This window comes from Pleurodeles waltl, unplaced genomic scaffold, assembly GCF_031143425.1.
Source record: "Pleurodeles waltl isolate 20211129_DDA unplaced genomic scaffold, aPleWal1.hap1.20221129 scaffold_239, whole genome shotgun sequence".
Classification (NCBI taxonomy): Eukaryota; Metazoa; Chordata; class Amphibia; order Caudata; family Salamandridae; genus Pleurodeles; species Pleurodeles waltl.
The window spans coordinates 39530-52152 of record NW_027149945.1 but is presented as its reverse complement, the minus strand read 5'-3'; the positions used below and the strand labels follow the sequence as shown (position 1 = coordinate 52152).

The following is a 12623-nucleotide window of genomic DNA, read 5'->3' as shown; positions in this document are numbered from 1 at the left end:
CTACTTGGAGCTCCGTAGCCGTGGGTAGAAGGAGTGACTTTGCCCCCTTGGAGCTGAAACACTCATAATGTGTAAAACAGCTGCCTGGAGGTTACAAATGGGCCCAGGGACATTGCAGGCCCAGTACTGACACTGTGAGGGTGCTTGTGTACCTCCTTGAATCACGTAAAGTGTTCTTTTTTTTCCACATCCATCCAGGGGGGAAACCTGGAATCTTACCCTACTTGGAGCTCCGTAGCCCTTGGTAGAAGGAGTGACTTTGCCCCCTTGGAGCTGAAACACTCATAATGTGTAAAACAGCTGCCTGGAGGTTACAAATAGGCCCAGGGACACTGTAGGCCCGGTTCTGACACTGTGAAGGTGCTTGTGTACCTTTTTGGACCACGTAAAGTGTTCTTTTGTTCACATCCATCCAGGGGTAAAACCTGGAATCTTACCCTACTTGGAGCTCCGTAGCCGTGGGTAGAAGGAGTGACTTTGCCCCCTTGGAGCTGAAACACTCATAATGTGTAAAACAGCTGCCTGGAGGTTACAAATGGGCCCAGGGACATTGCAGGCCCAGTACTGACACTGTGAGGGTGCTTGTGTACCTCCTTGAATCACGTAAAGTGTTCATTTTTTTCCACATCCATCCAGGGGGGAAACCTGGAATCTTACCCTACTTGGAGCTCCGTAGCCCTTGGTAGAAGGAGTGACTTTGCCCCCTTGGAGCTGAAACACTCATAATGTCGAAAACATGACTAAAACAGCTGCCTGGAGGTTTTAAATGGGCCAGGGACATTGTAGGCCCAGTACTGACACTGTGAGTGTGCTTGTGTACCTCCTTGAATCACGTAAAGTGTTCTTTTTTTTCCACATCCATCCAATGGGAAAACGTAGAATCTTACCCGACTGGGAGCTCCGTAGCCCTGGGTAGAAGGAGTGACTTTGCCCCCTTGGAGCTGAAACACTCATAATGTGTAAAACAGCTCCCTGGAGGTTACAAATGGGCACAGGGACATTGCAGGCCCAGTACTGACACTGTGAGGGTGCCTGTGTACCTCTTTGAATCACATAAAGTGTTCTTTTTTTTCCACTTCCATCCAGGGGGGAAACCTGGAATCTTACTCTACTTGGAGCACCGTAGCCCTGGGTAGAAGGAGTGACTTTGCCCCCTTGGAGCTGAAAAACTCATAATGTGTAAAACAGCTGCCTGGAGGTTACAAATGGGCCCAGGGACATTGCAGGCCCAGTACTGACACTGTGAGGGTGCTTGTGTACCTCTTTGAATCACATAAAGTGTTCTTTTGTTCACATCCATCCAGGGGGAAAACCTGGAATCTTACCCGAATTGGAGCTCCGTAGCCCTGGGTAGAAGGAGTGACTTTGCCCCCTTGGAGCTGAAACACTCATAATGTGTAAAACAGCTGTCTGGAGGTTATAAATGGGCCAGAGACACCATAGGCCTGGTTCTGGCACTGTGAAGGTGCTTGTGTACCTTTTTGGACCACGTAAAGTGTTCTTTTGTTCACATCCATCCAGGGGGAAAACCTGGAATCTTACCCGACTTGGAGCTCCGTAGCCCTGGGTAGAAGGAGTGACTTTGCCCCCTTGGAGCTGAAACACTCATAATGTGTAAAACAGCTGCCTAAAGTTACAAATGGGCCCAGGGACATTGCAGGCCCAGTACTGACACTGTGAGGGTGCTTGTGTACCTCTTTGAATCACATAAAGTGTTCTTTTGTTCACATCCATCCAGGGGGAAAACCTGGAATCTTACCCGAATTGGAGCTCCGTAGCCCTGGGTAGAAGGAGTGACTTTGCCCCCTTGGAGCTGAAACACTCATAATGTGTAAAACAGCTGTCTGGAGGTTATAAATGGGCCAGAGACACCGTAGGCCTGGTTCTGGCACTGTGAAGGTACTTGTGTACCTTTTTGGACCACGTAAAGTGTTCTTTTGTTCACATCCTTCCAGGGGGAAATCCTGGAATCTTACCCGACTTGGAGCTCCGTAGGCCTGGGTAGAAGGAGTGACTTTGCCCCCTTGGAGCTGAAACACTCATAATGTGTAAAACAGCTGCCTGAAGTTACAAATGGGCCCAGGGACATTGTAGGACCAGTACTGACACTGTGAGGGTGCCTGTGTACCTCTTTGAATCACGTAAAGTGTTCTTTTGTTCACATCCATCCTGGGGGAAAACCTGGAATCTTACCCGACTTGGAGCTCCGTAGCCCTGGGTAGAAGGAGTGACTTTGCCCCCTTGGAGCTGAAACACTCATAATGTGTAAAACAGCTGTCTGGAGGTTATAAATGGGCCAGAGACACCGTAGGCCTGGTTCTGGCACTGTGAAGGTACTTGTGTACCTTTTTGGACCACGTAAAGTGTTCTTTTGTTCACATCCTTCCAGGGGGAAAACCTGGAATCTTACCCGACTTGGAGCTCCGTAGGCCTGGGTAGAAGGAGTGACTTTGCCCCCTTGGAGCTGAAACACTCATAATGTGTAAAACAGCTGCCTGAAGTTACAAATGGGCCCAGGGACATTGTAGGACCAGTACTGACACTGTGAGGGTGCCTGTGTACCTCTTTGAATCACGTAAAGTGTTCTTTTGTTCACATCCATCCAGGGGGAAAACCTGGAATCTTACCCGAATTGGAGCTCCGTAGCCCTGGGTATAAGGAGTGACTTTGCCCCCTTGGAGCTGAAACACTCATAATGTGTAAAACAGCTGTCTGGAGGTTATAAATGGGCCAGAGACACCGTAGGCCTGGTTCTGGCACTGTGAAGGTACTTGTGTACCTTTTTGGACCACGTAAAGTGTTCTTTTGTTCACATCCTTCCAGGGGGAAAACCTGGAATCTTACCCGACTTGGAGCTCCGTAGGCCTGGGTAGAAGGAGTGACTTTGCCCCCTTGGAGCTGAAACACTCATAATGTGTAAAACAGCTGCCTAAAGTTACAAATGGGCCCAGGGACATTGCAGGCCCAGTACTGACACTGTGAGGGTGCTTGTGTACCTCTTTGAATCACATAAAGTGTTCTTTTGTTCACATCCATCCAGGGGGAAAACCTGGAATCTTACCCGAATTGGAGCTCCTTAGCCCTGGGTAGAAGGAGTGACTTTGCCCACTTGGAGCTGAAACACTCATAATGTGTAAAACAGCTGTCTGGAGGTTATAAATGGGCCAGAGACACCGTAGGCCTGGTTCTGGCACTGTGAAGGTACTTGTGTACCTTTTTGGACCACGTAAAGTGTTCTTTTGTTCACATCCTTCCAGGGGGAAAACCTGGAATCTTACCCGACTTGGAGCTCCGTAGGCCTGGGTAGAAGGAGTGACTTTGCCCCCTTGGAGCTGAAACACTCATAATGTGTAAAACAGCTGTCTGAAGTTACAAATGGGCCCAGGGACATTGTAGGACCAGTACTGACACTGTGAGGGTGCCTGTGTACCTCTTTGAATCACGTAAAGTGTTCTTTTGTTCACATCCATCCAGGGGGAAAACCTGGAATCTTACCCGAATTGGAGCTCCGTAGCCCTGGGTATAAGGAGTGACTTTACCCCCTTGGAGCTGAAACACTCATAATGTGTAAAACAGCTGTCTGGAGGTTATAAATGGGCCAGAGACACTGTAGGCCTGGTTCTGGCACTGTGAAGGTACTTGTGTACCTTTTTGGACCACGTAAAGTGTTCTTTTGTTCACATCCTTCCAGGGGGAAAACCTGGAATCTTACCCGACTTGGAGCTCCGTAGGCCTGGGTAGAAGGAGTGACTTTGCCCCCTTGGAGCTGAAACACTCATAATGTGTAAAACAGCTGCCTGAAGTTACAAATGGGCCCAGGGACATTGTAGGACCAGTACTGACACTGTGAGGGTGCTTGTGTACCTCTTTGAATCACATAAAGTGTTCTTTTGTTCACATCCATCCAGGGGGAAAACCTGGAATCTTACCCGAATTGGAGCTCCGTATCCCTGGGTAGAAGGAGTGACTTTGCCCCCTTGGAGCTGAAACACTCATAATGAGTAAAACAGCTGCCTGGAGGTTACAAATGGGCCCAGGGACATTGTAGGCCCAGTACTGACACTATGAAAGTGCTTTTGTACCTTTTTGAATCACGTAAAGTGTTCTTTTGTTCACATCCTTCCAGGGGGAAAACCTGGAATCTTACCCTACTTGGAGCTCCGTAGCCCTGGGTAGAAGGAGTGACTTTGCCCCCTTGGAGCTGAAACACTCATAATGTGGAATACATGACTAAAACAAGTGCCTGGAGGTTATAAATGGGCCAGGGACACTGTAGGCCCGGTTCTGACACTGTGAAGGTGCTTGTGTACCTTTTTGGACCACGTAAAGTGTTCTTTTGTTCACATCCATCCAGGGGTAAAACCTGGAATCTTACCCTACTTGGAGCTCCGTAGCCCTGGGTAGAAGGAGTGACTTTGCCCCCTTGGAGCTGAAACACTCATAATGTGTAAAACAGCTGCCTGAAGTTACAAATGGGCCCAGGGACATTGTAGGACCAGTACTGACACTGTGAGGGTGCCTGTGTACCTCTTTGAATCACGTAAAGTGTTCTTTTGTTCACATCCATCCTGGGGGAAAACCTGGAATCTTACCCGACTTGGAGCTCCGTAGCCCTGGGTAGAAGGAGTGACTTTGCCCCCTTGGAGCTGAAACACTCATAATGTGTAAAACAGCTGTCTGGAGGTTATAAATGGGCCAGAGACACCGTAGGCCTGGTTCTGGCACTGTGAAGGTACTTGTGTACCTTTTTGGACCACGTAAAGTGTTCTTTTGTTCACATCCTTCCAGGGGGAAAACCTGGAATCTTACCCGACTTGGAGCTCCGTAGGCCTGGGTAGAAGGAGTGACTTTACCCCCTTGGAGCTGAAACACTCATAATGTGTAAAACAGCTGCCTGAATTTACAAATGGGCCCAGGGACATTGTAGGACCAGTACTGACACTGTGAGGGTGCTTGTGTACCTCTTTGAATCACATAAAGTGTTCTTTTGTTCACATCCATCCAGGGGGAAAACCTGGAATCTTACCCGAATTGGAGCTCCGTATCCCTGGGTAGAAGGAGTGACTTTGCCCCCTTGGAGCTGAAACAGTCATAATGAGTAAAACAGCTGCCTGGAGGTTACAAATGGGCCCAGGGACATTGTAGGCCCAGTACTGACACTATGAAGGTGCTTTTGTACCTTTTTGAATCACGTAAAGTGTTCTTTTGTTCACATCCTTCCAGGGGGAAAACCTGGAATCTTACCCTACTTGGAGCTCCGTAGCCCTGGGTAGAAGGAGTGACTTTGCCCCCTTGGAGCTGAAACACTCATAATGTGGAATACATGACTAAAACAAGTGCCTGGAGGTTATAAATGGGCCAGGGACACTGTAGGCCCGGTTCTGACACTGTGAAGGTGCTTGTGTACCTTTTTGGACCACGTAAAGTGTTCTTTTGTTCACATCCATCCAGGGGTAAAACCTGGAATCTTACCCTACTTGGAGCTCCGTAGCCCTGGGTAGAAGGAGTGACTTTGCCCCCTTGGAGCTGAAACACTCATAATGTGTAAAACAGCTCCCTGGAGGTTACAAATGGGCACAGGGACATTGCAGGCCCGTTTCTGACACTGTGAAGGTGTTTTTGAACCTCTTTGAATCACTTAAAGTGTTCTTTTTTTTCCACTTCCATCCAGGGGGGAAACCTGGAATCTTACTCTACTTGGAGCACCGTAGCCCTGGGTAGAAGGAGTGACTTTGCCCCCTTGGAGCTGAAACACTCATAATGTGTAAAACAGCTCCCTGGAGGTTACAAATGGGCACAGGGACATTGCAGGCCCAGTACTGACACTGTGAGGGTGCCTGTGTACCTCTTTGAATCACATAAAGTGTTCTTTTGTTCACATCCATCCAGGGGGAAAACCAGGAATCTTACCCGAATTGGAGCTCCGTAGCCCTGGGTAGAAGGAGTGACTCTGCCCCTTGGAGCTGAAGATGTAAACATGTACACATATTCTCGACTATTAAGCCCCCACAGGGTGGGGCTTACAGACAGACCCATGTAGGGAACAAAAAGTCGAGTTATCCCGGCCGGCCGGCAGTCCGGCCATCTGGTCGGCCACTTGTGCAACCAGATGGCTCAGCGTGATGTGCGACCAGATGGCCGGACAGCCAGCCAGCCGGGCTAACTCAATCTTTTGTTCCCTAGAGGCCTGTAAGCCCCCACCCTGTGGGGGCTTAATAGTCGAGAATACGGGAAAGCGTAAAGAAATTGGGTATAGGCCTGGAGAGCGGCCCAACCCGGCAGGGAAAATGTAATAAAATGGTGTCGCATACACACAGCTCTGTTATGATCCAGTGGGCGGCCCTCAGAAGGGCCTTTAGGTTGTCTTTTTTGTACGTTCTCGGCGAGTAGCGTTTAACCGCCAAATCCGTAGAGAGTACGTCCCTGGCGCTTCAGGGCGTAGACCACATCCATGGCGGTGACGGTCTTTCTCTTGGCGTGCTCGGTATAGGTGACGGCGTCCCGGATGACGTTCTCCAGGAAAACCTTCAGCACACCGCGGGTCTCCTCGTAGATGAGGCCGGAGATGCGCTTGACACCGCCGCGGCGAGCCAGGCGGCGAATGGCGGGCTTGGTGATGCCCTGGATGTTGTCGCGGAGCACCTTCCTGTGCCTCTTGGCACCGCCTTTGCCGAGCCCCTTTCCTCCTTTGCCGCGTCCAGACATGCTCTCTTCTCGGTCGAAGCAGAAATAAAAGCAGCAGCCCGAAAACGGCTGCTTATATAGAGCAGCCGGCGGACCGGCGAGGGAGCCTCTCACATCACGTGACAGGGCGGGAGAGCCGGTGCCCGGCCCACCCTCTGCAGAGAGCGGGCCCCGAGCGGCCGCCGCCGTTTGAAAAAGAGCGGGCTCCCAGCCGCCTCTTTGTCCTGGGCTCGCCTGCGGGCGGGCGGGCTCTGCAGCTTCTGCTCTTCCCTCCTTACACGTCACCGGTGTTCAGGCCACACAAACGGAACAGTGAATAGCACGCCAGCCCCTCGCTGGTTGTTCCGGCCTGAAGTAACCCTAACCCTGGGTCCCCCTCCGACCGCTCTGTTATGTCTCAATGGGGCCAGCGTACCGAAGGCCTCCCCGGCGCTATCGCGCTGCGTGCGTGCAGCAACAACATACACACGTTCACATCCCGCGCCCGGTAGCGGCATGTCCGCAAACTGAGAAATATAGATGTATAAAAATAAATAAAAAGTATGGACCGCAAGGTAGCCTTTGCGGCTGTGTTAACATTATTAACGTGTATCGCTGAAGGGTTGGACACGCCGCCCGGTGAAGCGAAGGTGCGAGCGCTGAATTTAAAGAAGCCGGCAAAAGTGATTCTTAGAAGGGATAAGCTCTTTGATGGAATCTGTTTGCGGCTCTGAAAAGAGCCCTTGTGTTTATAATGTATTTATAAGGTGGTTTGTAAGTGAGGCTGCGGCGCTTCACTTGCTTGCTTTGCCCCCAGCCTTGTGGCTCTCGGTTTTCTTGGGCAGCAGCACGGCCTGGATGTTTGGCAGAACGCCTCCCTGGGCGATGGTAACTCTGCCCAGCAGCTTGTTGAGCTCCTCGTCGTTGCGGATGGCGAGCTGGAGGTGCCTGGGGATGATGCGGGTCTTCTTGTTGTCCCGGGCCGCGTTGCCAGCCAGCTCGAGGATCTCGGCCGTCAGGTACTCCAGAACTGCAGCCAGATAGACAGGGGCACCGGCGCCGACCCGCTCGGCGTAGCTTCCCTTTCGGAGCAGCCTGTGCACACGGCCCACAGGGAACTGGAGTCCAGCTCTGGAAGAGCGTGTCTTGGCTTTAGCGCGGGCCTTGCCTCCTTGCTTTCCGCGTCCAGACATGGCGAGCAGCTGCTGTAGGTTCTCACGATCGGAAGACAGAGAGACTATTCCTGCGTGCTCCGGACCCCGGTGATATAAAGACTTCGGGTTGTCTCTGATTGGTTGACCGCTAGGCTCTGAGGCCCAGATTGGAGGAAGGAATAACCTATTCCACCAATCAGAATTACAGAAGTGAAAGGCACGTATTAAGATGAGGAAGGAGGGGATGCCGGTTGTGCCTACCAATGGGAACGAAGAATAGAACAAGCAGCTGCTTTACACGCCCAGCCTATAAGTACACCAGCCCGGGCGCCGTTTCCGCATTTCTCCTGATTCCACAGCGAGCGCCTGCCGATTGTCGATCATGCCTGAACCAGCCAAGTCCGCGCCGGCTCCCAAGAAGGGCTCCAAGAAAGCGCTGTCCAAGCCACCCAAGAAGGACGGGAAGAAGCGCAAGAGGACCAGGAAGGAGAGCTACGCTATCTACATTTACAAAGTGATGAAGCAGGTGCACCCTGACACCGGCATCTCCTCCAAGGCCATGGGCATCATGAACTCCTTCGTCAACGACATCTTTGAGCGCATCGCTGGGGAGGCTTCCCGTCTGGCTCACTACAACCAGCGGCGCACCATCACCTCCCGGGAGATCCAGACCGCCGTGCGCCTGCTGCTGCCCGGAGAGCTGGCCAAGCACGCCGTGTCTGAAGGCACCAAGGCTGTCACCAAGTACACAAGCGCCAAGTAAGGCGTCGAGGGACATCTCTAATTAACACAACGGCTCTTCTAAGGGCCAACACTTTTTCCTCTAAGAGCTGCTGTGCGGATATTATCGATGAAGAGGTACCCTTAACGTGTCTTATGAATTAAGCGTAGTGTCGTGCGCATTAGGTTCCGCTCTGACGGGGCCTGCAGCAGTGCAAGGGACGGTAGAGCAGAGCGCCCTTCCTCATAAAACGTCTATGTGAACAGGCTTTGTTGGGGATAAAGTGTCACTAAGCGCTGTAATGTAACGGCGTTTGACCCACACGGAAGGTACCGCTATTGCTTTCCACGTTAGGGGAGAAGTGTGTAAAGTGTGCATGGGGCACGTTCTGTTCGTACTTTAAAACCAAGGGAGACGAGAGTGGCTACAAGTCACCCCCGAGCAGGCGCTCCCTCTACTGAAGCCGGACAAGATTACAGGGGGTTTAAAAGTAGCACAGACACCACACAGTCCTGGCTTGCGAGGTGCCGGTCACTGCACAACCCGTTTGCCTAACAAAGCACTTTATTATATGAAAAGGAGGTGCTCTGCTTTCCGGGTGCCGGTATGAGTTACTGAGTACTGGTGCCTACCGACACCTTCCTTTCGCCCACGCCTCCCCCCCCACGTGTACAACACACTGATATGAACAGCTCCTACGTGACATGGTGATGGCTCTTAGAAGAGCCCTTGTGGTGTATGGTGTTTCTTAGGGTTGATCCTTAGGCCCTCTCGCCGCGGATACGACGGGCCAGCTGAATGTCCTTGGGCATGATGGTGACCCTCTTGGCGTGGATGGCGCACAAGTTGGTGTCCTCAAAGAGCCCGACCAGGTAGGCCTCGCTGGCCTCCTGCAGGGCCATGACGGCCGAGCTCTGGAAGCGCAGGTCGGTCTTGAAGTCCTGCGCAATCTCCCGCACCAGGCGCTGGAAGGGCAGCTTGCGGATGAGCAGCTCGGTGGACTTCTGGTAGCGGCGGATCTCGCGGAGAGCCACGGTCCCGGGCCTGTAGCGGTGAGGCTTCTTGACTCCTCCGGTGGCAGGCGCGCTCTTGCGGGCAGCCTTGGTGGCCAGCTGCTTGCGAGGCGCTTTCCCTCCGGTGGACTTGCGGGCGGTCTGCTTGGTGCGGGCCATGGCGAAGACGGAACTTTCTCTGCGCGACGTGCGAGATAGAATGGGGTCTCCGCCGCACAGAGGCCTATTTATACACTGGGAGACGGAGGGCTGCTCTGATTGGTTGAAGCCTCGGGCCATTGTTTGAAAATAGCCCGCGGTGTGCAAGGATTGGTTACTCACTGAAGAGGCGGCTTGTGGCTGACTATAGCCAATGAAATGTGGTCAAAATGGAAAGCAGCCCACCGATTGGTTGATGTACCGCCGAGCCGAAAAGCCCGCGTTTTGGGCAGCTCTTCTCCCCCTTGTCCACCCGGCTAGCTGTCGTCACACCAGTCACCCCCTCCCCGTCTCGGTCACCTGTGGGGGGACAAGCCCACGATGTTATAGCCCCTGTGGTTACCCTGGAACACGTAGTTACCTCCTACTGATTTAACGCGCACACTCGTCTGCTTCAAGCAGACACTATTTCCAGTCCCCCACGGACAGTGTATGTGGCGAAACACACACGTAAAGACACGAATGTCTTATCAACCGAGGTCTAATACCTCCTACAAATATAGTTAGTCTTAAAACTATAAAGGAGTAATAATAACCTTCGTTCGACCATATGCCCAAGATCACACACGGCGCTCGAGCGCGGAAAGGCGCGCTGGGATTTCACTGTGCCGTTTATAGTTGGGGAGCGGGGCACGGGCTGTGCAGAGCTGGGGGGTGAACAGGCTCTCTTCTAGACTGGGTAGATGGCTCTTAAAAGAGCCCTTGTGTTTGCAGTGTCTGGCAGGAAGCCCTTACTTCTTCTTGGGCGCTGCCTTTTTGGGCTTGGCTGCTTTGGGTTTGGCCGCCTTGGGTTTCACTACCATGGCTGGACTTTTCTTGGCTACTTTGGGCTTGACCGCCTTTGCTTTCGCTGGACTCTTGGCAGCCTTCTTGGCTGGGGCAGCTTTGGGCTTCTTGGGGCTCTTTGCTGCCGCCGGCTTCTTGACCTTCTTCGGGCTCTTCTTCACCCCGGCGGGGGCCTTTTTGGGCTTCTTGGCGGCAGGGGCAGCTTTCTTGGCTGCTGGTTTCTTGGTCTTGGCCGCAGCCTTCTTGGCCGCCTTCTTGCCCTCCAGCTGCTTCTTGTTCACCTTGAAGGAGCCGGAGGCGCCGGTGCCCTTCAGCTGGGCCAGGGCGCCCTTGCTGACCAGGCTCTTGAGGGCGGCCTTAACGCGGCTCTTGTTCTTGTCCACATCGTAGCCGTCGGCGCTCAGAACCTTCTTCAGGGCCGCCAGGGAGACTCCCTTCCTCTCGGCAGAGGCGGTGACCGCCTTCAGGATGAGCTCGGAGACGCTGGGTCCCGAAGGCTTCTTGGCCTTAGAAGTCCCCGCTGCCTTCTTCGGCTTCTTCTTGGGGGCTACTTCAGCGGGAGGGGCCGCGGCAGCTGGAGCGGTTTCAGCCATGGTACAGCGAGTCTAGGCACTAGCACAGATCAGAAATGTTCCTCCCGCCGGAGCTCCGTGCATATATAGGGAGGAGCCACCTTCTGATTGGTCCCCAGAAGAGGAGGCTGTTCGCGGCACACTCGGCTCTCTGCTCCGAGCTGGCTTTTGTGTTTCCTCTCATCAGATTATCTATGTTTTAAAACAGTAAAAGTTTAAACTGGGCTTTCATTTATACATTAAAAGAAGCCCAACTTCATCCCTTTCCTATGCGTGCACTCCTTTCGTTTCAACGCGTTGCCACCGGCTTTCAGTCAGCTGGTAGACTCGACACTCTTCCGATGGCTGATGCGTTTGTGTCAGAAAACTTTGTCCCCAAGCCCATTTTCACATACACAGTCTTAAGGTTTGTAGTCAGAAAAGATAGCATATCAATCGGAGCGTGCTTCTGTACCGAATGACTCGTGGGGCACCATAATGGGCTTCTTGGCACCCGTGAAGCAACGTTTTATAAAGTGCAGAAATAACACAAGCCTTCGTGTGCCCAGCGAGAGGGCACAACAATGTGAGTGAACACTGGCGTCTGGGCCTGAAGTTCTCATCATGTCTGCGTTTTCATAAACTTTATGGTGCACAACATGGGATCTGGGTTGGATTTTAATCAATCAGTTGTTCACAATCTTGGTTCAAGACTCACATCTTTAACGAATTGAATTGGTTCCGATAGGCTCAAACACTGGCAAAGTACATTCCCTGCCAAGTGCTTAGCTACAGGAGACAGACGCAGCCTAAAGATCATATCTACACGGTGGCACAATGAAGGAAGCCTCATCATGCCACCAACGTCACTATAACAGGACCCAGGAGGATAGAAACGGGCCAAACTCACTGAATGCACACATCTGATACTGTGAAGGTGTTTGCCCACCTTATTGAACCATGTAAAGTATTCTTTTGTTCACCTGCATACAAGGGGGGGGCAAACCTGGAATCTTACCCGACTTGGAGCTCCGTAGCCCTGGGTAGAAGGAGTGACTTGGCCCCCTTGGAGCTGAAACACTCATAATGTGTAAAACAGCTGCCTGGAGGTAACAAATGGGCCCAGGGACATTGCAGGCCCAGTACTGACACTGTGAGGGTGCTTGTGTACCGCTTTGAACCACGTAAAGTGTTCTTTTTTTTCCACTTCCATCCAGGGGGGAAACCTGGAATCTTCCCCTACTTGGAGCCCCGTAGCCCTGGGTAGAAGGAGTGACTTTGCCCCCTTGGAGCTGAAACACTCATAATGTGTAAAACAGCTGCCTGGAGGTTACAAATGGGCCCAGGGACATTGTAGGCCCAGTACTGACACTGTGAAGGTGCTTTTGTACCTTTTTGAATCACGTAAAGTGTTCTTTTGTTCACATCCATCCAGGGGGAAAACCTGGAATCTTACCCGAATTGGAGCTCCTTAGCCCTGGGTAGAAGGAGTGACTTTGCCCCCTTGGAGCTGAAACACTCATAATGTGTAAAACAG

At 52.2% G+C, this 12623-nt stretch overlaps 5 protein-coding genes across 5 annotated transcripts; 1 reads left to right on the top strand and 4 right to left on the bottom strand.

Moving 5' to 3' along the window:
- Positions 1-6335: 6335 nt before the first annotated feature.
- LOC138275450 (histone H4) lies at positions 6336-6843 on the bottom strand. The gene has a single exon (XM_069219104.1). The coding sequence runs from the start codon at positions 6703-6705 to the stop codon at positions 6394-6396; it is 312 nt and encodes a 103-aa protein (XP_069075205.1). The 5' UTR covers positions 6706-6843; the 3' UTR covers positions 6336-6393.
- Positions 6844-7384: 541 nt separating this feature from the next.
- Positions 7385-7856, bottom strand: LOC138275448 (histone H2A type 2-C). Its single transcript, XM_069219102.1, has one exon. It carries the CDS (start codon positions 7854-7856, stop codon positions 7458-7460), a length of 399 nt encoding a protein of 132 aa, XP_069075203.1. The 3' UTR covers positions 7385-7457.
- Positions 7857-8199: 343 nt separating this feature from the next.
- Positions 8200-8628, top strand: LOC138275449 (histone H2B 1.2-like). Its single transcript, XM_069219103.1, has one exon. It carries the CDS (start codon positions 8200-8202, stop codon positions 8578-8580), a length of 381 nt encoding a protein of 126 aa, XP_069075204.1. The 3' UTR covers positions 8581-8628.
- A 386-nt stretch (positions 8629-9014) lies between these two features.
- On the bottom strand, positions 9015-10453 carry LOC138275446 (histone H3-like). Its single transcript, XM_069219101.1, has one exon. The coding sequence runs from the start codon at positions 9828-9830 to the stop codon at positions 9300-9302; it is 531 nt and encodes a 176-aa protein (XP_069075202.1). The 5' UTR covers positions 9831-10453; the 3' UTR covers positions 9015-9299.
- Positions 10193-11157, bottom strand: LOC138275445 (histone H1-like). Its single transcript, XM_069219100.1, has one exon. It carries the CDS (start codon positions 11126-11128, stop codon positions 10481-10483), a length of 648 nt encoding a protein of 215 aa, XP_069075201.1. The 5' UTR covers positions 11129-11157; the 3' UTR covers positions 10193-10480.
- Between the last annotated feature and the right edge of the window lie 1466 nt (positions 11158-12623).